At 40.0% G+C, this 25135-nt stretch overlaps 1 protein-coding gene across 3 annotated transcripts in view; it reads left to right on the plus strand.

The window, feature by feature from the left end:
• TNFAIP8 (TNF alpha induced protein 8) overlaps positions 1-24547 on the plus strand; it is a 119048-nt gene extending 94501 nt beyond the window's left edge. For 2 of the 3 annotated variants that reach the window (XM_069492360.1, XM_069492361.1), the window contains exon 2: positions 22809-24022. In XM_069492360.1, the coding sequence (XP_069348461.1) occupies positions 22809-23374 (566 nt within the window). In that variant the 3' untranslated portion in view covers positions 23375-24022. Of the gene's footprint in view, positions 1-22808 lie in introns of all 3 variants that reach the window. The other variant, XM_069492359.1, reaches the window with a different exon arrangement.
• The last annotated feature ends 588 nt before the right edge of the window (positions 24548-25135 follow it).

Here is a 25135-nt window from a genome sequence, read left to right on the forward strand (position 1 = left end):
TTGGGGACTCATCGAGGCTTCATCTGCCAAATTTAGAAATAAATCATAAAGAATGAGGTTCTGGCTGTTGTCCTCGGGCAGGACGTGGCTGTGACCCTGAATTGAGTGCGCTTCTCATTGTTGTCACCTCTTTTTTTCATGACTGTGGCAGGACAGAGTAGCCTCTGCTGTGCTTTGGATTCGAGCTTGATAAAAATCTGGCTTTTTGAAAATATAGGAATCCTGTTCCCCAAATATCTTATACCAGTTCTAATGGAATGCTTTCAGAAAAAAAAAAAAAGGAATCTGTTTACATAAGCCACACTTTTATTGAGTAAAATGAGTCCCTGCTCTGAAATTTTAATTTCCTTTAGCTTTGTAGTGATCCAGGCTCTTGGCCCTGAAAGTGCCTAATAAGACTTTTCTAGTCTTTTTAATGATGAGCACATTGCAGGCAAACAGAAAATGTGTGATAACCAATGAAGTGTTGAGCATAGGTATATGGTCCAGAGTGTACCTTTTTTTTTTTTCGAGACAGAGTCTTGCTTTATTGTCCAGGCCAGAGTGTAATGGCGCAGTCACAGGTCATTGTAACCTTGAACTCCTGGGCTCAAGCGATCCTCCCACCTCAACCTCCCGAGTAGCTGGGATTATAGGAGTGTGCCACCATGCATGGCTAATTTTTGATTTTTGATTTTTTGTAGAGATGAGGTCTCACTATGTTGTCCAGGCTGGTCTCAAACTCCTGGCCTCAAGCAATCCTCTTACCTCACCTCCCAAAGTGCTGGGATTATAGGCGTGAGCAACTGCACCCGGCCCAGAGTGTAAAATATTTTGCAGAATTAAAATTTCTTGTGGTTTTCATGAGATTCACATCGATCCTGCTCGTGCTTCTGACCTCATCGTCTGGTTTTTAGGTACGGGAGGGTGGAGTACTCAGTAGGTAGTCGCACCATCCGTGGTGCCAGGAGGCAGCTAAAACCACGCTGGGTCTTCATAACGTACTGTGCATATGGGGCGACATTTGGGAAGGCCTGGTAGGACCTTTTTCTTGCTGGTTCCCTTTGAGCCTGTGTGGGTGATATTTAAGTCTCCTCACCTGTGTTTTGGATCACAGTGTTCAGGCCCCAGCTCAGAGCAGACAGCCCCTGGGAGGGCCTGGACCATCAGTCTAGGTTGATGGAGGGCTCTAGTGGAGTCACTTCTTACTCTGTTGAAAAGTGGTGGAAACTGAAGAGAATTGTCTTTCAAGTTTGGATCAGACATGCTTTATTATCAGAAAACTTCTGGCACTTCCTGTGGCAGCAATGGAAAAGGGAGTGTTCTAGGCAACCCTTGCGTTTGAAATGTTTGAAATGCCTGCTTTTTTTTTTTTTTTAATGGCTTTTTGTTTTATTTTGCCACAAAAGCAGCCCCCCATTTTAATTCATTGTAACTTACACATCTGTGGAGATCTTCCAGGGCTCTAGCCACTGGAATGCAAATCAGCCCAGAGAAGCTTATTATTAGTTAAGTCTAATTTAAAATAAAAATCAGGCCAGTGTGGTGGCACACGCCTGAAATCTGAGCACTTTGGGAGGCTGAGGTGGGAGGATGACTTGAGGCCAGGAGTTTGAGACCAGCCTGAGGAAGAGTCTCTACAAAAAAAAAAAAATTTTTTTTTAATTAGCTGGGTGTGGTGGAGTGTGCCTGTAGTCCCAGCTACTTGGGAGGCTAAGGCAGGAGGATTGCTTGAGCCCAAAAGTTGAAGGCAGCAGTGAGCTATGATTGTACCACGCATTCTAGCCTGGGTGACAGAGCAAGACACTGTCTCTTTAAAAAAAAAAATCAACTTTTAGGAGAAAGATTGGAGAAGAGAAAAGTGTTACTTGATTGGGGGACAAAGAAACAATGAATGAATCCAGATATAAAATTCTTTGAGCTGAGTAAAGGAAGGCTTTAAAACCTATTTAATGCTTTTAACAACTAAAATCCCAGCTTTCCTTTGTTAAGTTTATACATAGAAGATGAAAAATGGACTTTATCAGACTTTGACAATAAATTAAAGGCCTCAACCCTCTTTATGTACACATGTGCCTTGAAGCTCTTTCAGATAATGTGTGATAAAGGCAAGTTACTGGACAAAATGGTCCGAATTGTGCCTGGAAATCTTGCCTCTAAGACTAGACTGGCCCAGATCACTGGCCCTTCCTAGGCTTGGCCCTGGAGACAAAGTAATAGCTCTTACTAAGACCTCTACTGACCCAACACCAGTCTGCAGCCAGAGTTCCAGGCATCTTCTCAGCTACCTCTAATGATTTTAAAAAATGTAAAAACCTTTCCGATTCTTTACTCTCCATCAGAATGCAGTGAGCCCTGAGTCAGCTCAAGAAAAGATGACCCAATGCCTGGCCCATCAATAGTTTATTAGATGTCATTAAAACCTTGGAGAGCTGGGAGGTTATTAAGGCTTATATTTGGAACCTAGAATCTTAACCCATGGATTCTATAGCTTCCTTTTTTGCCTGTGTCTAGGATTGCTCTATTTGGTGATAATGTACATTTAGTGGAAGAAAAATACTAGGTGCTAGACACTTGCTATTCAAGAATAAATTCCCTTTTGATGTTAGCTAGTGTGTCAAAACATTTATTTAAACATGGTTTCTAAATTTTGGTGGTTAGTGTGATACATGGTTTTGTTTTATTGTGTAGGATATAGTGAAAAAATATTTTGATTTATTAACAAGGAAAATATGACAGTGTTCATCTTGTGTATTGGCTACAGAATGTGCCCTACATGGAAATGTGAGTGGAGACTCTGGCATTGGTGTATTTCTATGTTTCAGGGAAATCAAGGTACAGAGAAGCACTTGTTCTTTGCCTATGTAAAGACTAACTGTACAGCTGACAGCTTAAAAATACTATATGAGACCACATTTCATGTCTAACAGTAGCATCTGTTTCCTCCATTCCAAGATCAACAAAAGGCATTAAAGATGAATGCTGAAAATGCAAGAGAAAAAGCCTTTCCTTTTTGGCAAATCCATTAACTCCCTTAACTGTCCTTTTCAAAGCAGGGGTAGACTGGATGGCATAAATTGAAAAATTAACAAAATACAAGTTCAAGGGGAAACTGTTCAGTTAGGGTAGATTTTTTTAATTTTCAGATTTAGAAACTGAATCAAATCACACATTCAGAAGACTTGATTCATTTTTTTTCCTAAGCACATACTTTTTATAATATACATTGTCTAACATCTTATGGATAAATTCAATACTATTTTCCTAAAATATTTTCTGCCATTTGCAGTAATGAGAATACTAGAAATCATATGAAGAAAAAATTTCAATAAAGTAGGTTGCCTTTCTCTATAAAAATGATGTTTTAATTGGAGGTTTTGTCACTTACCAAGAACTTAATGTAAAATAACTGCTAGATATGTTCAGTAATATTTCCGAAGAGCAAAGATATGACCAGAAACCTTGCTAGTCATTTAATTCAGTAAAATTATATTTCTAGGCTGGGCACGGTGGCTCACGCCTGTAATCCTAGCACTCTGGGAGGCCGAGGCGGGAGGATCTCTCAAGGTCAGGAGTTCGAGACCAGCCTGAACAAGAGCAAGACCCTGTCTCTACTAAAAATAGAAAGAAATTATATGGACAACTAAAAATATATAGAAAAAATTAGCCGGGCATGGCGGCACATGCCTGTAGTCCCAGCTACTTGGAAGGCTGAGGCAGGAGGACTGCTTGAGCCCAGGAGTTTGAGGTTGCTGTGAGCTAGGCTGATGCCACGGCACTCTAGCCCGGGCAACAGAGCGAGACTCTGTCTCCAGAAAAAAAAAAAATTATATTTCTAGCTTTGTAAAATAGGCATCAATACACCATGTATGCAGATTTTATAAGGGCTCCAATCTTCTAGAAAATTAAGTTGACGACCATAAATTGTACCTTAATATACTTTTAGAAGTTATGTTAGTTAACATTGCTTTTATCTGTTTATGATCTTTGTTCTCTGTCCCTACCACGCTGACCCTGGCAGTGTGAATGGATTCTTCCTGGGCGTGCGTGACACCTGGTGCTCAGCCTCGTCATCCACCCCAGAAGCAAAGCCTAGAAACTGACTGCAGCCCCCACTTCCCAGCATGCTAGCCACAGTTACTTCCCTTTCAAACAAAAGCTGCCATACATAGGATAGCCTTTACTTAGCACAGCAAGAATGACTTCTGATAGTAATTGTATCTGATGCTCTATAACTGTGGTCCGCAAGCCCCTGGCCACTGGTGGCCTGTTAGGGAAGGCGTACAGCAGAGGTGAGCAGCGGTAGAGGGAGCAAAGCTTCTTCTGTATTTACAGCCTCTCCCCATCGCCTGCATCACCGCCTGAGCTCCGCCTCCTGTCAGATCAGCGGCGGCATTAGATTCTGCGTTATGGTGAGTTGCACAATTATTTCATTATATATTATAATATAATAACGATAGTAGAAATAAAGTGCACAATAAATGTAATGTACTTGAATCATCCCAAAACCACCCAGCTCACACCACACACACACACCGTCCGTGGAAAAATTGTCTTTCATGAAACCTGTCCCTGGTGCCAAAAAGGTTGGGGACTGCTGCTCTATAATACCCCAAGATGTAAAAAGAGCAAAGAGATGCAAATGTTTATCTCTGTGCCCTTCACCAGTTGAGTCCAGACATGTTTTGGTTAATGTAGAAGCTGGTCTGGAATTTTTAAAAGTCACTTCCAAACTTTCCTCCCCAGGGATGTCAAGACAGGCATCCGACAGGAAAGTAACTAGGTGTAAGTTAATGCCAGTCGCCTTCACCAGGGAAGGAGTGTGCAATGTGGAAGGTCTGTCGCTGTCACAAGATTAATCCCTTTTCAATTTCCTTGGAGTCCTTCACATCATTCAAGGAGAATGCTTGTGTTTGGGGCTGTGTGACCTTTGCCACCTTACTCACATCAACTTACCTACTTTTGTGCCATGCAGGTGGACATAGAGCTCGTGGTCTTTGGCAGGTGATGATATCTGGCTAGAAGCTAATATTGATGGTGCTTTTTATTTTTCTCATTGACTTAATTTTTATGATTTTTTAAAAAATTATTTTATGATTATGATATATTTAGGGGAGTAGTGTCAGTTTCCTTTCGCATAGTATGTACGGTTTCCCTTTTTTTTTTTTTTTTTTTATTTTTGAGACAGGGTCTCACTCTGTTCCCCTGGGATAGAATGCAATGACGTGATCATAACCCACTGCAACCTCGCACTCCTGGGCTCAAGCAGTCCTCCCACCTCAGGCTCCCAGGTAGCTGGGATTACAGGTGCACACTACCGCACCCAGCTAATTTTTCTGTTTTTTTGTAGAGATAGTCTAGTTTTTGTAGAAACGGAGTCTCGCTCTTGCTCAGGCCGGTCTCAAACTCCTGACCTCAAGCGATCCTCCCATATGGTTTCCTTTTTATGTGAATTTATTTTTTATAAAAATGTATTAAGTAACCATAGGAAAATAAAATACAGGTTGAGTCCCCTTGTCTGAAATGGCTGGGACCAGAAGTGTTTGAGATTTTGGATTTGGGACTATTTGTGTTGTACTTACTGGTTGAGCATCCCACATCTGAAAATCTGAAATCTGAAACACTCCAGTGAGCATTTCCTATTAGCATCATGTCAGTGCTCAAAAAGTTTTGGATTTTGGACTTTCGAGTTTGAGATGTTCTACCTGTACAGACAGTAGGTAGAAATCATGGCAGGCTGTGGTGGTGGTATTCAGAGGACAGGGGTTTAGGATGTTGCTCAGGGAGATACAACATGGCTTTTCAGGTGAAGAGAGAGATTTCAGCAAAGATCCTGGGGTGGAAAATTTTGAGTGTAAAAAGTTGGCAGAAACCCAAGAATCCTGTTGGCGAGACAGAGCTTCTAGCCTGGCTTGCTCGTCAGCCGAAGAACAGAGGGCTGTTGGCTCTTTGAATCACTGATGGGGCCTCACACCCAAGGCTCTCTGTAAAGTGATTCAGAATGGTTTGAACCCTGATGTTTCTGTCGGGGGTGGCTAACACATATCCCCATAGGGGCCAGGAAATTCCCCACGTGCTAGAATGGCCAGGGGACAAATCAGAGACGGCTTGTGTTTCCCATCCGCCTCCCTCAGTGTCGCCAGAAGGTCACATTTTTTTTTTTTTTTGAGAAGCCAGAAATGGGAATTTTTATGTAAAAGCTCCCAACTTTTACAAGTTCTTTTTACTAATTACAAAAACAAAAATGAGAACATTATGGGGTCCCATTTAGGGGATGATGGAAATGTTTTGGAATTAGATAGTGGTGATGGTTGCACAATATTGTGAATATAATAAAAACCACTGAACTGTAGACTTTTTAAATAGTTACGATGGTGAATTTTATGTTATATGAATTTTATCTCAAAAAAAAAAAAAAAAAACACTATGGGGCCCCAACCAAAACATGTTACCAGCCAAAACTGTGCAAACTTTGTTTTAAATAGAGAAATTGCTACTTGCTACTTTTGATAATCCCAATATAAAGTACCTTTCCACAGGGGAGTGAGTGGCTCAGAGTTGATGGGGGTCACACTGTGACTCTGTGTTAACCTCTGGACCTCTGTTTTTCCTTCTGTGGCTTTCGCCATCTCTAAAAATAGGACTGGTGATAGAAATGGTGAGGGGGGACTGGTGGCCCTACATCTAGGGCAATGAATGAGTGGATGAAAAGACAAAGCTACAAAAGCAGGGGGCTGCCCAAGTATGTTAGAGCAGAGATTTATTTTGTTATTTCAAAACTAGTGGTGAAATTGATTGGTTGTGTTGTGTTACTTGCCAAAGTTTATTTTACCCAGATATCGACCATTAGGGAAGTAATCCATCTCCAAGACAGCAAGTTAGTATACATTGAGGGAAACATTTTTCAGTTTTTACAAGAGAAAGGTGATAGTGGTCTTTTTAGTTATTTTCTTTAACTGAAAAATGAGTTTAATATACCAAGTATGTGTCATCAGCATCAGAGGTTTATAATTATTTTAACAAAACTATTTTTCTTTTAATTTTGGAAATAGATTTATTATTTTACAATTTAAATATAATTTTAAGCTAGCCAATTTCAATAAGGGCAAATTATAAAATTCAAGATTTTGCATTATATCATAACTTAATCTTCAACCTTTTTCTTTCTTCACAAACTATTAATAGCAAAGAAAGGTAGAGTTTGTGCCTTTTGAAATTTCCAAGTCCTTCTGAATTAATCCTAAAGAATATACATTATGTTTATTTTTAAAAAGCAACATCTATACTAAAAACAGAATTATTATCTTTGCAGAGTGTGGGGTATTCAGTAATTTTTACCAGTTCCAAATGTTATCAACAGATGAGTTTTTGGATGCCTATCTTTGGTTATCATATAGCACATTTCAGATAAAGTTTTTCCAAAGAACTACTTTGCAATATTCATTTCTTATGTAAGAATATTTGAAATATGATACCTAATTAATAGTAACATAATTTAGTTATAGCCTCTTATTTTGGTTGTGTTTTATAAAAAACAGTACTCATTCCCTCTTCTCGTCTGTCTTCCTGCTTCCCCAAAACAACCTGGGAGTTTTTTTAATCCAGCAGATTCATATTAAAGATTAATTAAGCATTTATTACAGCAAGGAATAAATACTAAATTGTAACCAATCACAAGGATTTACTTTCAGAGAGAATGGAAGCCAATATGATATAAAGCAGTTTTCAATAAGAGGTAGAGACAGGATAGAGTATTTCTGAGTGGGATGGCCAGGAAGGCTTCCTGGAAGGGGGGATATTTGGGAGGGACCTTGGGAGACTTCACCAGCTCAACACCCGCCCCCGCATTGATTCCTTCAGGCCTCTGCTCAGATGTCACCTTTTCAGAAACGCCTTCCCCAACTGCCCTGGGTAAAATAACATAGCACCCCCACCCCACCCCTTACTTTCCTTCAAGCCTCTGTCACTACTTGACATTTTTGTACTAGTTTGTTTGTGCCTTAGGTCTCCTACTAGATTCTGTGCTTCCTGAGGGCAGGCACTTTACCGGGCACACAGTAGGTGCTCAATAAAAATTTGTTGAATGAAAGAATGAGTTATTGAATGAATGACTGGGGGAAGGCTTTTCTGCCGTAAGTCTGTTCTCTGTTTGGAGCTCCAAGCTGGTATGGAGAATCCAAGTTCAGCTTTCTCACAGGATCTTTATAAACTTGGCAAATATACCACCGCTCTGTGGCCCAGTGGACACATTCTATAGCAATAAGGGGGAGATTTTGGTACCCAAATGTAGCTTCCTGAAATCTGTGACTAAATAAAAGTGTTAGGAAAACAAATCATGATCACTCTTAACCTTTCCACCCCTTCACCCTGCAAATCTTTCTTAGAAACTCACTGGCTGACATAATTTGTGTTTAAGTTATTTCTGAAATCCGTGGGACCCACACTCATCCTCTAGTTCCCGACATACAGGCACACTGCTGGGCAGAATTTTTAGTTCCTGACTATCAGTAGTTCCTCGGTTGGCTCTGACAGGTGGTCGTGCTTGTTTCTGTACAGCAGGGATCACCCATGCGCATGCCTGCAGAGCCCAGGGAGTAAACACAAATGTGTGGGTGGCCAGGAGGGCTGGGATAAACTGGAAAGCGTGGTCTCCTCCTAAAGGAGGCAGCCACAATTTCACAATGTAGCTCAGAACCATTGTCGCCATGTGCAAATGTGGGCCCGTTTTGGTCAGATCTTCTGATTGTTCAAAGAAAATCAGAAACACAGATGGTGAGGTTAAATTTCCCAATTTTCTAACATGGACCACTGATCAATTGCATCACGGCCTGAGGTGCCCCCACCCTCCCGTCAGATCAGACCCTCACAGGAGCTCAAACCCCACTGCAAGGGGCCCAGGTTGTGAGCTCCCCACGAGAATCCAACGCCTGATGAGCAGAGCTGGAGCAGAGGCCACGCAGCCCCCCCCGGAAGAACCTTCTTCTGGGAAACCCATCCCTGGTGTCCTAAAGGTTGGCCAAACAATGGGGTATCCGAGTTACAGCCTCCGCCAGGCATCCTGATCTAAATAAAGCAGAGGGGGATGCATGAGGAAAGGAGAGAAAAAGACAGGGGGTAAAACCACAGAGAATGCAAATGCCACCCCGGAAGTACCCGGTGGTGGGCAACGCTGCTTCTGTAAACCTCTGGGTTTTTTCAGGGTTTTATCCTAGAATTTCAGAGTTTCAGGGTGTCTTGGTATTTGAAGTGAGATAGTTTACTGTCAGGCCCAGCAAACAGCCCCTTACCATTTGCTTACCTTTAACTGGATCTAGTTTCAGGACGTTGACGTGGCTGTGAAATGCTTGACTAACTTAACATTTTAATACAGTTATTGGGAAACGATTGTGACAAGAACATTGGGAGACTGTGCCAAGATGCATATTTGAGAGATGCCCAAGCTGAGGCCAAGAGGTTACTCCTCTTAAAATATTCAAACAGATGGGTTTGCGATATTTTCATGGGAGATTCCAGAACGTTTGCTGTCGGGATTAAGTTAACTAAATATGTCACTTCACCAAACAAAAGTAGCTAGTTATTCTGTATGTTTTAGCAAAGGGCGGGGGAGAAAAGTAGTAGATACAAAGAGAAAATGCATTTCTTTGATATAGATTCCTCTCCTTTAAAACAAAAACATTTTACATCCCATATATAGGGTTATGTGTTTGTCCATGGTGTATAAGTAAATTCATCTGGTAAGTTCTAGATATAAGAAATTGAATTGATCTCCTGATACATCTTCATGAATTATTGTAAAAGATATTAATGGGTCTCATTGGGCAAATTAGAGCATGTGGTTTAGTTCACCCTGTGCTAGCCGGAGGGAGGGCAGGTGCGAAGCATTTTGAATAATAGAGAGATGAATAAACGTGGTACCTTACTTGACAAGGATCGTAAGCAATTACGGTAAGATAGGAATTCAACTCTCCCACAGGGCAGAAAATGTTAGAAGGAGAAATCTATTCTGATCGGTGGATTTGGAAGAGCTTCTTGGAAGAGGTGCCATTTAAACTGAGCCTCACACGATGAGCAGCGCTTTTTCAGGCAGGGATGGAGGGGAAGGGTGAGGGCGGATATATAGCTTTTCTTTAGTTTCTGTTCTCTGATGTGTAAGACCTGTCCTCTTGCTTTTTGGTTCAAGAAGTTGCTTTATCTGGAGGAGCAAACAAGCTCTAAGATTCTGCAGCTGGCTCAGCCACATTGTGGTATTAGCTAGAAAATTCAGAAACAAAGAATATTATCTTAATTTTACTTTTCCTATTGAGCAGCTGTGTGCTATAGTAAGAAATAACGTGCCTCAGCTTTGCCACTAATGATGCATCCTCGGATAAGTCACTGGACTTCTGAGCCTTGGCTGTCCTATCTGGCTCCCTCAGGGGTAAGTAGTAACAGGACCAAACCGGAAATGCATATGAAAATGACATAGTGAAAATATTTTGCAAACTGTAGAGCGCTACACAAATGTCGCCTATAATTTTGTTGTCTGGTTGTCTTTGTCATGAGGCCAGGAACAGCCTGATGAGACCAGAAAGGGTGTGTTGACCACTGATGCCAGTTGTGGGGGTAGGTTCAGAACTAAACTTCACTCTACTGTGCTGGAGTTTAAAATCTGTTACTGGTTTTCTAAGCACTGCATGAACATAAATATTCATCAGGAGTCAGGGCCTCTGGCAGGACGGGGGAACTTGGGAGTGGAAAAGTGTAGAAAATCATGGAGCTGTTGAGAGGATTTTCCTCTACATCCTGGTGGAGGATTGGATTCTATCAATAGTAGGTTTTATGTTTTCAAGAAAATATATAAATAAATCCAGCTGAATTAAAAGTACTTAAGAAAAACTAGCTTATCCTAATTCAACATAATAAATAAGGAAGGGTTCATTTAATTCAAAAAGAAAAAGAATAGTTCACTGAGGTCAGTTTTATATAAGCTATTGTGGAATATTTTTATTTAATTTCAAACTCATATGTAGCCTAGTGATAGAGTTAGGCCCTGTTCAAATTTTGGTTTACAGTATCATCTAGAAGAGGCTAACTTTTCTATTCTCTTGAACATTCTTTGAGATTTTAATGTAATAAGCTCCTCTGAAAACATTTTATCTGGATTCTGTGGGGGCCAAGGCCCTTCACCCCGTGGAGGTTTGCTGAAAATTACTGACACGAGGCAGATGGATCAATAGGAGAGAAGGCATACAACTTTATTTAACATGTAGACACAGGAGCCTTCAGGAATGAAGACCCAGAGATATAGGGGAAATTGTCCATTTTTATGCTTAAGGTTCTACATAGTATGGACAGCTATGTAGAAATAGGATTGGACAAAAAGGGCATGATCTACTGCTAATAGACTGAGTGGGGAAACCCAGCAAAGCCTGTCTGTCTAGATCATTCTTGGCCTCTCTGAGCAGCATTCCTGCCTTCTGGGCATGGGGCAGGGCTCTCTCTGGAATGGGGGTCTCCTGACCTACAGTCAAACACGGTAGGTCAGACAATTCCTTTATGGCCAGTTTTTATGTAGAATAATGTTAGATTTTATGGCTGGCTTTCTTGAGAAAAGGGGTTCTAGTTTTTATGACTCACCTTGGGGAAAAGGGATTCTAATTTCTATGATTAGCCTGGGGGAGAATGGGACTGACTGAGAGACAGGAGGACAGAAGGTCAGAGAAAAACTGTTGCTTCTGAGTCAGCTTCTGAGGCCTTCATTTTGAGGTACTGTTTTCTGAGCCCCAGAAATTCCATGCACACAAGCTGGCATCTATATTTTCATGAACAAATTTTGAGAGGGAATTAAATGTGTCCATAGTGTACTCGCAGCTTGCCTTTATGGCCAAAGCAGGTCTGAAACTTTTAAGTACAGCATTCTAGGGGTGAACCGGGTGAACCTCAGAGTGGGGTCCTCCAACTTTGCCGTACATTAGAGTTGCGTAGGATGCCTCTTCCAAATGCAGACTCTCAGACTGACCCTGGAGATTCTGATTCAGTAGGTCTAGCGGTTTCCAAGAAGCCTCCAGGCACCTGTGATGGCCCATGGCACTGGAAATTCTGCCCCTGCCACCTGCTGTGTCTGTCCTGTCCCTGCTGAAACCCTCTTGAAAACTGAGTACCTTTGTAGTGTCCTGGGCCTGGACAAGTTACACATAGTTTATGTTTAAGTTCTTTCTAAAATCTATAGGACACATATATCCTTGGGTTTCTGACACATAGGTACACTGATGAGCAGAATTTTTAATTCCTAATTAGCCAGTAGGAATTCTATAGGTCAGCTTTGGAATATAGGCACATTTATTTCTGTAGGGCAGAATCTTCTTTTTCTTCAAGGCCAGCTTCCTTTTGTGAACACTTCCTCAAATCTAACCTGCCTCCATCCAGCAAAATTAATGTTCCCTCTTTGCTACCATTGCGTTTTTACATGTTCCTGTTAGAGAACGTACGGTGCGTTCTGCCTACCTGTGTGCTCATCTGCCTCTCCCCGCCCCCCTGTTAGTCTGAGTGCCTGGCGAGAAGGGATAGTGTTATTTATCTTTGAAACCACAGTATACATCATAAACACTCAACAGAAGTTTTTGTGGAATGATTCATGTCTTTGGGTCAGTGTTCTTTCTGCTCCCCTCTCTTCTATTTCACAAGAAGAGATCACAAGACCCGTGGCATGCCATACCAGCAGAACTTCACCAATATCTACCTTAATAATAAGGATAGAAGTAATAATAATAATAATTGCTTACATAAATTAACCCAATAATTTTATATCTGGTGCCTGTTCTAAACACATTACTTGGATTATTTTCATTTAATCCTCATGGTCTCCTCATTTGCAGATGAGGAAATTGATGCATAGAGAGGTTAGGAAATCTGCACCTTGCCACTCAAGGTGCAGAGCCAGACCTCTGACCCAGACAGTCTGGGTCTAGAGCCGGATTTGCAGGAGATGACTGTGAATCTATTCCAGAGGAATACCAAGAACCCTAGGCAATTTGGTAGCCAATTGTTTTCACTGATCTTATCCTATACATTTGTTAATGGGTCCTCTGTGAAATTAGTTTGGAAAACTTGGGCAAGCAGCATTAAAAAAAAATTTTTTAACTGCCCTAATCCTCAAGGCCTTTAATATTACTAATGCATTTTGTGCATCTCCAAAGGGGACCTTACTCTGTTTCCCAACTTATTTAACTAGAGAGAATTATTTTGTCCCATAAGACTTCTCTTAACTTCTTAAAGAACTAAGGTTTTTTTGGTTTTGTCTTTAACATAGTTTGGAAGAAAAGCTGGCTAATGCTCTTGTGAGGTTCCCCCCGAATTTCTCAGGTCCTTAATATTTGGGTAGATCCTTACTTTAATCCTTCCTTATTTAGTCTTTTTTTTTTTTTTTTGAGACCGAGTCTCACTCTGTTGCCTAGGCTAGGGTGCAGTGGCGTCAGCCTAGCTCACAGCAACCTCAAACTCCTGGGCTCAAGCGATCCTCCTGCCTCAGCCTCCCGAGTAGCTGGGACTACAGGCATGTGCCACTGTGCCCGGCTAATTTTTTCTGTATATATTTTTAGTTGTCCATATAATTTCTTACTATTTTTAGTAGAGACGGGGTCTCACTCTTGCCCAGGCTGGTCTCAAACTCCTGAGCTCAAACGATCCGCCCACCTCGGCCTCCCAGAGTGCTAGGATTACAGGCGTGAGCCACTTTCTTAAGTAGCGTGATTACTCACATTTACCTGGGTCCGTCACAGATCTCTTGTCATGGTGTAACTAATAACAATACCCTTTTCAAAGCTATGACATTTGAATGATAAACAATATGATCACCCTAATCGTAATACTTGACTCGTTCCCCTGTTCAATAAAGACCTGTCTTACACATTCACCACTTGACCTTCTCACCACTCATTGAAGGACTCGTGTTGCTATTGTGTGCGTGGGAACAAAGGTAATATCCCACGTTCCTCCAGCATTTCACCATTTTATGTCAGAGTTATATGTGGAATTAAGGACAGATATACAGTTTACATTCTCTCATCATTCAAAAGTTGCATTTCTTAAGAATCAAGAAGCCTTTCAGACTTCTTTTGCACTGCTCAGTATCTAGTCATGTATTTGCTTATTTATGCAGGGGGTGAAAACCCTGAACGGATGCCAGAACTCTAAGAACAGCTGTTGATTCTTGGAAGCAGGTGTTGGGGTCAGAACTGTGCAGTGGGTGGCAAAGCTGAGAAAGTGCTTTTTCACTTTATGAATTTATGTTCTGACTTTTGAACAATGTAAGTATATTATGTGGTTTTTTAGATATATTTAAAAAAAAATTTTTTGAGAAGGGGTCTTGCTCTGTTGCCCAGGCTGGAGTGTAGTGGTGTGATCACAGTTCACTGTAACCTCGAACTCCTGGGCTCAAGGGATCCTCCTGCCTCAGCCTTCCAAGTAGCTGGGACTACAGGCGTGCACCACCATATCCAGCTTATTTATTTTTTTTTTTTTTTGGTAGAGACAAGGTCTCGCTACGTTGCCCAGGCTGGTCTTGAACTCCTGGCCTCAAGCGATCCTCCTGCCTCCACTTCCCAAATGCTGGGATTATAGGCATGAGCCACCACACCCAGCCTTAAAAATGTTTTAAAACTGCTCAAGTTCTTCCCTGGAAACACAGGCTATTTCAAGCCCAGTGAGGTTAATCTACCTTGTGGTCTGTTTCCTCCCTGCAGGGAGACCTGGTCTGTCTGTCTTTTATCTCACTTCACTTAGCCAAATGTTATTAGGTCTTCCCACACTTTTAAAAGGAAACCTCTTTGCTAAGCTTATGCATTATAATGTAACTGTTCAGAGAATAGCAAGTTCAAGTTTATCTCTGCCACTTACTAACTGTATGTACTTCAGAAAGTAACTTAATTTCTCTGGGCCTCAGGTACCTCATCTGTAAAATGGGTATAATAACCTGCCTCTTAGGGTTGTTGTGACACTTCAGTAAGATAATGCAAGTTCTGGGGATAATGTAGTACGAATCCAAAAAATGGTGGCTGCTATTATTATGATGATGATTTACTGTTGTCATCACCTTCATCATTATTGCCTAGGGCAACCAATGGATCGCGTGGCGATAAACCTCTGGCGCTAACTTTGAGTAGCTACAAAATTCATTTCTATTCCTGTAACCTCCTAATATTTATGAGACTGACAGTCTTTGGGGCCCAGTCATACCACTTCGTATAAATATCACCCGACTTTTTCCAGTGATGCTATGAGACCCGGAAGTAACAGGCAGATCTTGTCAGAGTGTATGCCCCAAAGAAGGCTATGAAGGTATGACATGATTCCTGCGGCAAACGGACAGAAAAAGAACAGAGATGGGGTTTAATATGAAGTTAGAGAAGTTGAAACTCAAGAAATGACATTTTAAAAATGATCACGAAACTAAGCCACAGGAATAAAGGACACACAGTTGAACCCAAAATCACGATGAAGAGATTCCATAATTAAGGCAGCAAAAGCAGCCTGAGATCACACGGGGAGAGGCTTCACGGTGTTCTCTTCAGGCATCATTTTTCTTGTCCACAAATCTGGCAACTAGGAGAGACAAGGAGAAATGACCTAGCACGCTGCTGGGTGTTTTCAGGTTTGTAACTCATCAAGTCTTGTTTGAACCACACCAGCTTGAACCCCTCTACCCTTAGCAGATGAGAAAACTCAGTTTCAAAGAAATTAAATCAGAATCTCTCTGAACCTATTCTGGTTCAGGAGCTGCCCATAAAAAAGAAAAAAAAAAAAGAAATTGCACCCAAGTTTACAACCCAGGTCTCTTGACTTTGCGCCTTTTGTTTCCATCCGTGCTGTTCTGACGCGGCTTCCTGCCCTGCCTCTGAGTCTCTGGTTCTCTGGGAGCCTTCGGAAACTCCGCGTGAGAATGCTGTGACTTCTAGAGTGATCTTGTCAGCGCTGTGGCTTTGACTGTGGGTTTTCACTTTGGCTTTATTTTTGGCCCATTTCCTTTGCATTTTGCTGCTGTTGCACAGCTTTGCATGGATGTTAATTTGTTTCTCCTCTTGTCTTTTTGTAGTAGGCTTTCATTCTGTTCTCCATCGGCCAGTTTTCTGTAGGCAGAATACCCTCCTATTACCTATCAGAGTCTTCGTAGTAATAAATCTATTGCTATGAAGAGATTCATTCAACACCTTAAAAAAAGAGAATCCTTCTAAAGAAAGTTTTACTATGTTATATTTTTTTAAATGTCACATGGAAAAGGAACTATAATTCCTTATTAACTAAATTATGTGAGGTCTCTGTTTTCATGTAACTATCTGGTCTTTTGCATTTCACAGTTCCATAATACTTCCAGAAGGTGTTGATTAATTTTGACCGAATATGATTCCGTACTAAAGAGCATCAGAATGTATTTACGGTTAAATTTGTTGTGTTCTTTAAACTTGTGGAGAAGGCTATTCTGTGGCAGGCATTGCATGAGACATACCCATGTGCTCCATGTCTATTTATCTTAAGAAAACTCCATAAGGTGAGGATCATTATTCTCATCTCATAGATGAGGAAACTGAGTCTCAGTAATATCCCTGAGCAGTATGGCAGTTCATGGAACCATTAGCTACGGAGTATTTGGACTTTTATAACTAGCCTCTAGTTTTCCAGTACCCTGGGGCAATAAGTTGCCCAAGGAAGAGATTACCAGTGCACCAAATGTTCATATTGCAACCTTTTTACTGTAAATGTTTTTGATGGAAAAAATTCTAGTATGTGTTTAAAGGGTATGTTTTTTGAGAAGGTAAACTCTCGTACAAATATAAATTGGACATATCAGATCAGAGATTTTACTTAACTCATTAATTAACGAAGGAACCAGTAAGCTCTTACAGTTGGCTCAAAGGAGAATCATAAGTGGAGTCAGAGGCAAACAAGAAAATCAGGAATCAGTTGCAGCTTCACTGGACAAATTTTATTTGCATCTCTGTGGACAGGAGCCATTTATAATAGTATCAGTTTTCTATAGTTTACAAAGTTGGAAAATAGCTAAGTGAAGGACAATAAAAGGAAACTGGAAGAGTGTGTTAGACAATTCCTAGTACTCCCTTGAAAAGACAAGCAGTGTTTTTTTTTGGTTTGTTTTTTTGCAGGGGCAGCAGTTTCAAAGTTACCATTTTCTCTGACATATCTTCTTGTTTTTTTGAGACAGGGTCTTGCTCTCTCACTCCAGCTAGAGTGTGGTGGTGCCATGATCATAGTTCACTGCCACGTTGAACACGTGAGCTCAAACAATCCTCTTGGCTCAGTCTCCTGAGTAGCTAGGACTACAGACACACGCCACCATGCCTGGCTAAATTTTTTTTATTATTTTTTGGAGAGATGGGGTCTCACTATGTTGCCCAGGCTGGTCTCGAACTCCTAGCCTCAAGTGATCCTCCCACCTTGGCCCCCCAAAGTGCTAGGATTACAGGTGTGATTATGTGTACATGGTTACAGGATTATGATGCCTGGCCTGACATATCTTTATTGTGTTGCCTTTTAAGATGAGTGTGTATTTTTCTGGAAGTGGTATAAGACACAGAGTGAATGACTTAACTTGTCACTGTGTTGGTGCTTATCACTGGTTCTTAACCACTTGAGGGAAAATGTGTATACACCAAAATGTACATTCAGTGTCAGGTTAAGGACCCCAGATGTATTGATTCTCCCAAGATTATTCTTCTGTGTGACAGCCTCCAGTTGTGTGGCACAAAGCCAATTTTTGGCTTAAGGTGCCTGACACTTGTCTTCTCTCTCTGGATGATAAGATTGCCTGCAGCTTGCTACCACCGCCATTGCTTCCAACCCCTCCAGGGCTAGCCCACCTTCCAGTTCAGATCTCTGCTGCATCTGCTGGCTGTGGCTCTCCCTACACTGCACTCACATTTTCTTTCCCTCTCTCTCTCTCTCTCCTTCTTTCTTTCGTTTGTTGTTTTTTCTCTATCCTGTTGAATTTTCTGTGTTGGGGTTTTGAGTATGGAGGCCAGTGTCACGGATACATCACTAGCCATTCAGAGTATTCCTTGCGATTCTCTGGAGTGCTGCCAAATCCCGTAGGGAGCTCAACTCTTGGCCTGCTGACTTCTTGTGACCGTGTTCGTGGTTGGTTCTGGCCACTTTCTTATCACCAAAGCTGACTTTTTACTAAATCTCATTAGATTTGGGGTTATTCAGATGCAAGAGAGCTAGGTTTTATATATTTGTTTAAAGAACTTTTACTAACAGACAGCAGCCAGACATGCTCTCCAAATTATTTTCTTTTCCATCTTTCCTAATATTGGACCCCAGAGATCAAATTTTAACTGGGCAACAATTTGCAAGGGCATGTGCATCTGTTGTTGTCATCATTTGAGTTCCAAGTATAATTTCAAATAAGAAATTTGAGAGCAAAAAAGTTATGTATTATGTACTGGTGACATTGTAAAGAAAGTGACTTGAGTACTTCACTATATTAGAAAATTCTTACTGGGAGTATTTATGTTATAGGACATTTTTGTTAATTTTCAGAAGACTGGTTTCTCATTAATTAATCTTATTAAAAGACTTTTTTCTTTTTTTCCTTCTGAGCACATTTTTCTTGCACGCTTGGGTCAATTATATTTTTACCATCAATAATTATCTCTAACTTTATAATTCTTGATACTAAAAGCAGGATTCCCTAAATATCAGTTTGCTTTATAACAAACATTGCTGAAACAGCCTACAGAGGAGATATAGAGACAGAGGAAGGGAGGTAAGATAAGCAGGTATAAAATAACATTTACACCCTATTTCTAGAAAAAAATTTAAATAATTTTAACATACTTGTAATTCTTTGTATGCTTTTGACATACAGCATTAGTTTTCATTAGCAAACAATTTACATGTCTGTTTCCAAAGACAAGTGAATTCATCTTAATAGGTAGAACATTGAACCAGTACTTTCAGCACTTTCTCCTTGGAGAACATCTGTGCACAGCTTAGCCGCTTCCCAGGACGTGGCTTTGGTCCATCCCTCTGTTGCATGTTTAAACATAGATGCAGCCAGAAGTAGAGGTAGGCCTGTGTTTAGGCTTACACTGCAGTTCAAGTTAGAACAATTGCACCTTGCTTTTACTCCAAATATTTGTCTTATTGTCCTTGGGTGTTTTTCCATTGTGCACAACAAATCTTTCCTCTTTAAAAGAACTAATTGATGACAGTAATACAAACCACATTCTGGAGTGCACTTAAAGGATAGAAAACCACATATTTAGTGAGGTGACACAAATACCTATTTCTCTAGCTTTTAAGACAAACAAACAAAAACACCCACATATGTATTTAAAACTCACTTTGCAGGCCGTGTTTTCATAGAGAAGCATTTAAGTATAGTGACAAGATGGGGGAAACTGATTCCTGCTTCTGTACCAGACACCCTTCTAGGCCCAGAAGATGACACAAAGAACATGATACACAAAGTCTCCACTCTCAAAGAGCTTAGATCCTAAGGCAGACAATAGAAAGTTAGGCAAACAATGAGGAATAAGGAAGTGTGATAGTTAGCAAAGAACTTAAGTGGAGCATCAGTTTTTAATTACATTTTTTACAACTTTGGCTGCTATGTAAAAAGAGATAAAAAGGGGCTTGTACTAGGTTGGTGTCCATGGAGATGGAAGGAAATAGAATTTAGAGAATTGGGAGCGAAGGGGAGTAGAAAGAACTTGGTAATGGACTAGGTGAGGAAGAGGATGGTATGGTGCATGACTCCCAGGTCTTTTGAGCAAAAGGTTGGAAGGGATGATGTTAATTGAGATAGTACATGTAACCCAAAACATTTGTACCCCCTTAATATTTTGAAATTTTAAAACAAGAGAGATCGTAAATATTGGAGGAGAAAAACTTGCAGGGGGAGGCAAGCAAGAATCAAGGATTCAGTTTTGGACATGGTATGTTTGAGATGCCTGTGAAATAGCCAAGGAAAAGAAAAATCTTGAATGCATTTGCAAAATGAGTCCGGAAGAGAGGTCAGGGCTGAGTTATAACTGTGGGAGTCATTGGCACTTGGGTGGTATCTGAAGCCATGGGAGTGGATGAGATCACACAGGGGTAAGGACAGACCGAAGGAGAAAAACTTGGGTCCAGGACTAGCTGTGAGATACACCAGGCCTTTAAAGGATCTGGTAGAGGATGCAGAACTGACACATGAGCCTGAGCAGGAATGGCTAGCAGCAGTTAATTTGCAAAGAAGAAAAACATATTTCATGATCACAGACCACACGTCCCTGGCCAGCAGCTCTCAGCCACAACCCCTGGTTGGCTCCAAAAAAGCCTTCTCTAATGCTAGAAAATAAATCTACTCATGCATGTCTTCCCAGTGGAGGGGGAAAAAGAGCTTCACCCTCACTTAAAAAGATGGCTGCACTGGAATAACCCAAAGAATGAAATGCAAGTGTGACACAGCTGCTGTGTTTCTAGAGAAGGGTTTGACGTTCCTCTAGGACAAATACGAAAGCCTCAGAGATCAACTCTGTCTTGGTTCAGACTTGGTTACCAGTAAATGGGGAATGATCTTGCTTACTTGGCAGTAGATTTGCAGGAAGTTCAAGTGCTGAACCATAGAGTTTTTGTTTTGTCTTTATGTTTGAAATTAAATGGGACATTAGATTTAACAAGAAAAGTAGCTGGGAGGAGGTACAACTTGAAAAGTTCAACCTTGGATGAAGAAACACAGAGGAATCTTACAAACATCTCTCTCTCTGGGTTCAGTATTTCACCACATAAAGTATGTCCACCTGATAGACATTGCGAATAAATCCCAGGTGGGATGTTTGTAGACTGTGCCACATTCTAAAACATCAAAAACAGAAGAACCTTTCAACTCTATGTAAAATACATTACTGAAATCCTAGTTATTTGCTCTATGTCTGAAAATGGTTGGGTATCCCTTCCTATATAAATCAAGTTTATTAATTTGTTGGGATCCATATCAGGAGTTCTGAGATGAAAGATGGTCCCTGGTCTTAATATGGTAATATTAACTATGTATATGCCATTTATTTTAATATAAATTCTTTAGTGTGAATTAATCTTTATACTCTTTTGCAAATCATTGAAAAATAGGAATTGAAACAGACTACTGCTTAAAGGATAAAAGCATTAAAAAAAAGCTTAGAAATCTTCTGCATAAAGTTTGCTGTTTCTCACACTTTTTCACTTTCCTTTTCTTTTTCAAAATATATTTCAGTTCTTCTTCTGCAGTTTCAGTTCGTGTTTCAGAAGTTTAAATATCAACATTTGTGAGGGCGCCGTTTCTAGTCCAGTCAAGCCACTCTTTCAGTGGGCGTATGGCTCTGTATGTTTATGGTCATTAGGGACCACTTTGCAGCTACTTATACTATATGCCATGGGCTACTTTGGCCCAAATTCCAAATCTAATTTGGCTTCTCTTTGCCCCAATTTCAAATCTAACATGGGAGTTCCACATTGAGGGAGTTAGTCTTATATGTCCTCCCAGCCTGGATTTGGGAGCAGCTGCCTTTTTGCTTCCTGATGATTCTTACCAATTCAAACTAGAAATAATTTTGTATCATTGATGCCCTGACTCATTCCTATGTATCTGCATCTTTAAGCTTTTCTTATCTTTTATTACCAAATGACTGCTTTCCAATACCCAGGCCTAGGCTTAAACACTGGCATCCACAGAGAGACTGCTGCCCCTGGGCCCAAAGATGGAATGGACACCCAGAGAAATGCAGTTCTAAGGCCCAAAGGAGGAGAGGGAAAGCAGTTATACAGGAGTAGCTTTCAGATTGCAACATGCACAGAGTGGCGGAAATTGTGGTAGGAAAAAACTGAATTTGGTTTGGAGAATAAACCTTTATGGAGCATTTGCACTGACCAGCTCTCAGCGAGGAGCATCACAGGTAGTGCCTCTTTAATATTTAATACATACAACTATTATGTGTATCTTAAACATGTGTCTCATTAAAAGTTACTGTAATTCCAAATTCAAAAGTGAACTCTAAGTGTCAGCTTTCTCAAAGTTTTTCATGTAGCATATTTCATAAGTTCATGAAGTATGGTTATTTCTTCAAAGCGTATAAAAATTTAAAGGGAACAGTGGCCATTCATCAGAAATAGCAAGTGACAATGAGTTTCCAGGAAGTATTTCTTGAATTCTAGGAGTTGGAATTCGAGGTGGTTAGGACAGCCAAACTGGTGGGTGCAGGCCCCTGTCGTGGGGAATTTGACTTCTTGCAACTGGATTATAAAACAGGGCTCTCCTTTTGATTTGCTTTCATGAATTTGCCATTTTACCCAGCATTGTGGGCTTTGACAATTTATCTCTCTTGAATTTAAATGGGTTTCTTTAAATGGCTCCTGGTTGCTATTGCGCAGAGGACGGGTGTAGAGTTGATTTTATATTTTCAATATATATTTTTTAAAGTTAAACTAGGAAAATAGTGCATAAAAACTTACTGCCTCATGAGATATACTATTTTTATAATCATAAAAGTTACTTTTTAAAAAGTTACCACCTTCAACTTCTAAAGGAGGTATTACAGAGGAAAAGGTATAAAATATTTGAGTTGCCAAAGACCCTAAAGATTATTCATATCAACCTGCTAATTCCCCAGATGAGAACCGTAATGTTCAGAAATGTAGAAGAAGTTTTTTAATTCTTTTTGGAACAGAGACTAATGTCAGTAGATGGGAGGCAAACCACAATTAATGGGGAAATGAAAAAAAAATAAAGTTCTAATGCCTGTTTTTTAACTTGCTTCTCTTGCTGATACTTACTGATCTTTTATTCTTTATCCCCTCATTTTTTTGTTCTTTTTTAGTGGCCACAGATGTCTTTAATTCGAAAAACCTGGCTGTTCAGGCACAAAAGAAGATCTTGGGTAAGATGGTGTCCAAATCCATCGCCACCACCTTAATAGACGACACAAGCAGTGAGGTGCTGGACGAGCTCTACAGGGTGACCAGGGAGTACACCCAGAACAAGAAGGAGGCAGAGAAGATCATCAAGAACCTCATCAAGACAGTCATCAAGCTGGCCATTCTTTACAGGAATAATCAGTTTAATCAAGATGAGCTAGCACTGATGGAGAAATTTAAGAAGAAAGTTCATCAGCTTGCTATGACCGTGGTCAGTTTCCATCAGGTGGATTACACCTTTGACCGGAATGTGTTATCCAGGCTGCTGAACGAATGCAGAGAGATGCTCCACCAAATCATTCAGCGTCACCTCACCGCCAAGTCACATGGACGGATTAATAATGTCTTTGATCATTTTTCAAATTGTGAATTTTTGGCTGCCTTGTATAATCCCTTTGGAAATTTTAAACCCCATTTACAAAAACTTTGTGATGGTATCAACAAAATGTTGGATGAAGAGAACATATGAGCATGTGAATTAAAGTTGTGACTGATCACGATTCATTTGAAGATGGAGCACTTCTGACTTATGAAGGAAAACAAGAAGAATTTTCTAAAGATTACACATATTTCAGGAAGACGTTGCCCAATTCAGTTGTCAGACATTATTGATAGTGCTTTTGTGAGGCTTGTTTTATTTGAAGAAAAGCATATTGCCAAAAATTCTGGTTAAAAGCTTCTTAATGGGTCAGATCACAGGAAAGATGTATGGTTGGGTAATGCAAATGTATAGTTACACAAAGAAAAACTTGGATGGCTCCAGACCTCAAGACATTTTTTTAGGGCAGTTGGTAGCACATTGGATATTTCTAGCATGTACAAAGTTGTGTATTTTGATTCACTTTTATTCCTTCCTATGTATATGTTACCTCTTTTGAAAAGCCACGAGCTTTTTCTTGCTGTTGTTACTCCTTTTTGAAACAATTCCATTTTCAAGTTTACTCTTGATTGTTTTGTTCAAGATTGTGTCATTGACATTCAAGAATTAAGTCTGAGGCAGTAAAATTTAACCCTCAAAAAAATAGAAAACTGCTTATCTGAAATCAATACTGTGGAAATGAACTGTGTTAGATATTACGAATAATGTCCATTATAAGAATATGCTTCTGGAATTGAATTCTGCTTTTAGGAACCAATGGTGGTACTTAAATTCCCAAAAATGTAATGGCTTTTAAATGCTTGCTTAGGGTTTAACTTTCATGTTATCTTGAAAATGTACTGATGAAATCATGGTTTGTTTGGTTTTTTTTTTTTTTACATCCATTTCGCATGTAGGAGACAGAGAACATCTAGATTGGTCTTAATATTTGGATGATAACAAGTAGCATTAAGAAAGATAAAACAGTCTTAATTTTAGAGATGAACCCATCAAAATAATTTTCGGGGACGAACAAAAGGGAAAATAGGATATTGTGAAAGAACATGTGCATAAAAATGAATGAATTTCAATGTTTAAGAAAGTTTGATAAATAAAGAATGTCACTTTTTTATTTAACTGATAAGGTTTTTGTTATTTGTTATTTTGATGAGTAAAACCAAAGAATATTTGCATTCCAAATAGTTTGTGTGTTTTTTCTATATAATTTTCTATGTGTGAATGTTCAAGTAGGCATTTGTTTATTTTGTAAAAAATAAATGAAAACACTGGCTAAGGCATGCAGCAAAGACAAAGAGTATCTTCCTGTTTGATATTAAATCCTGATGCTAAGATTTGAACTGAAAGTACTGTTCTCACTTCCTAGAGCCAGTAGGTGATCTCTATAAAATGTTATAATAATAAAATGTTATAATAATAAAACAGTGACTGCAGAAATATTAGGTCACTAAATATGAAATGTCCGATTTCAAATCAAAAATTTAGCTTATAATATCTCAAACAAGAAGCAGTACAATTAATCAAAGTGTGTGCCTGAACTATCAATGCAGTTTTGCCATCTTAACGGTAGCTTGTTTATGCCAGCAGTGAAGAAGCCTGGCATGTGCGTGACGATGAAATCACAAAAGGCTTCATTGCCTGTTGAGAATCGAATATTTTTCCTTGCAAAAAGTGGTCAAAGCCTGGAAGAAGTGGTAGTCAGTTGGTGCAAGGTCTGGTGAATATGGGGGATACCAGAGAGTTTCCAAATCCAGCTTCTGTAGTTTAAGCAGTGTTATTTTTTGTGACATGTGGTCTTGGAGGAGGATTGGCCTGTCTCTATCGACCAATCTTGGCTCCTTAATCGCAAGCATC

This window comes from Eulemur rufifrons, chromosome 17, assembly GCF_041146395.1.
Source record: "Eulemur rufifrons isolate Redbay chromosome 17, OSU_ERuf_1, whole genome shotgun sequence".
Lineage (NCBI taxonomy): Eukaryota > Metazoa > Chordata > Mammalia > Primates > Lemuridae > Eulemur > Eulemur rufifrons.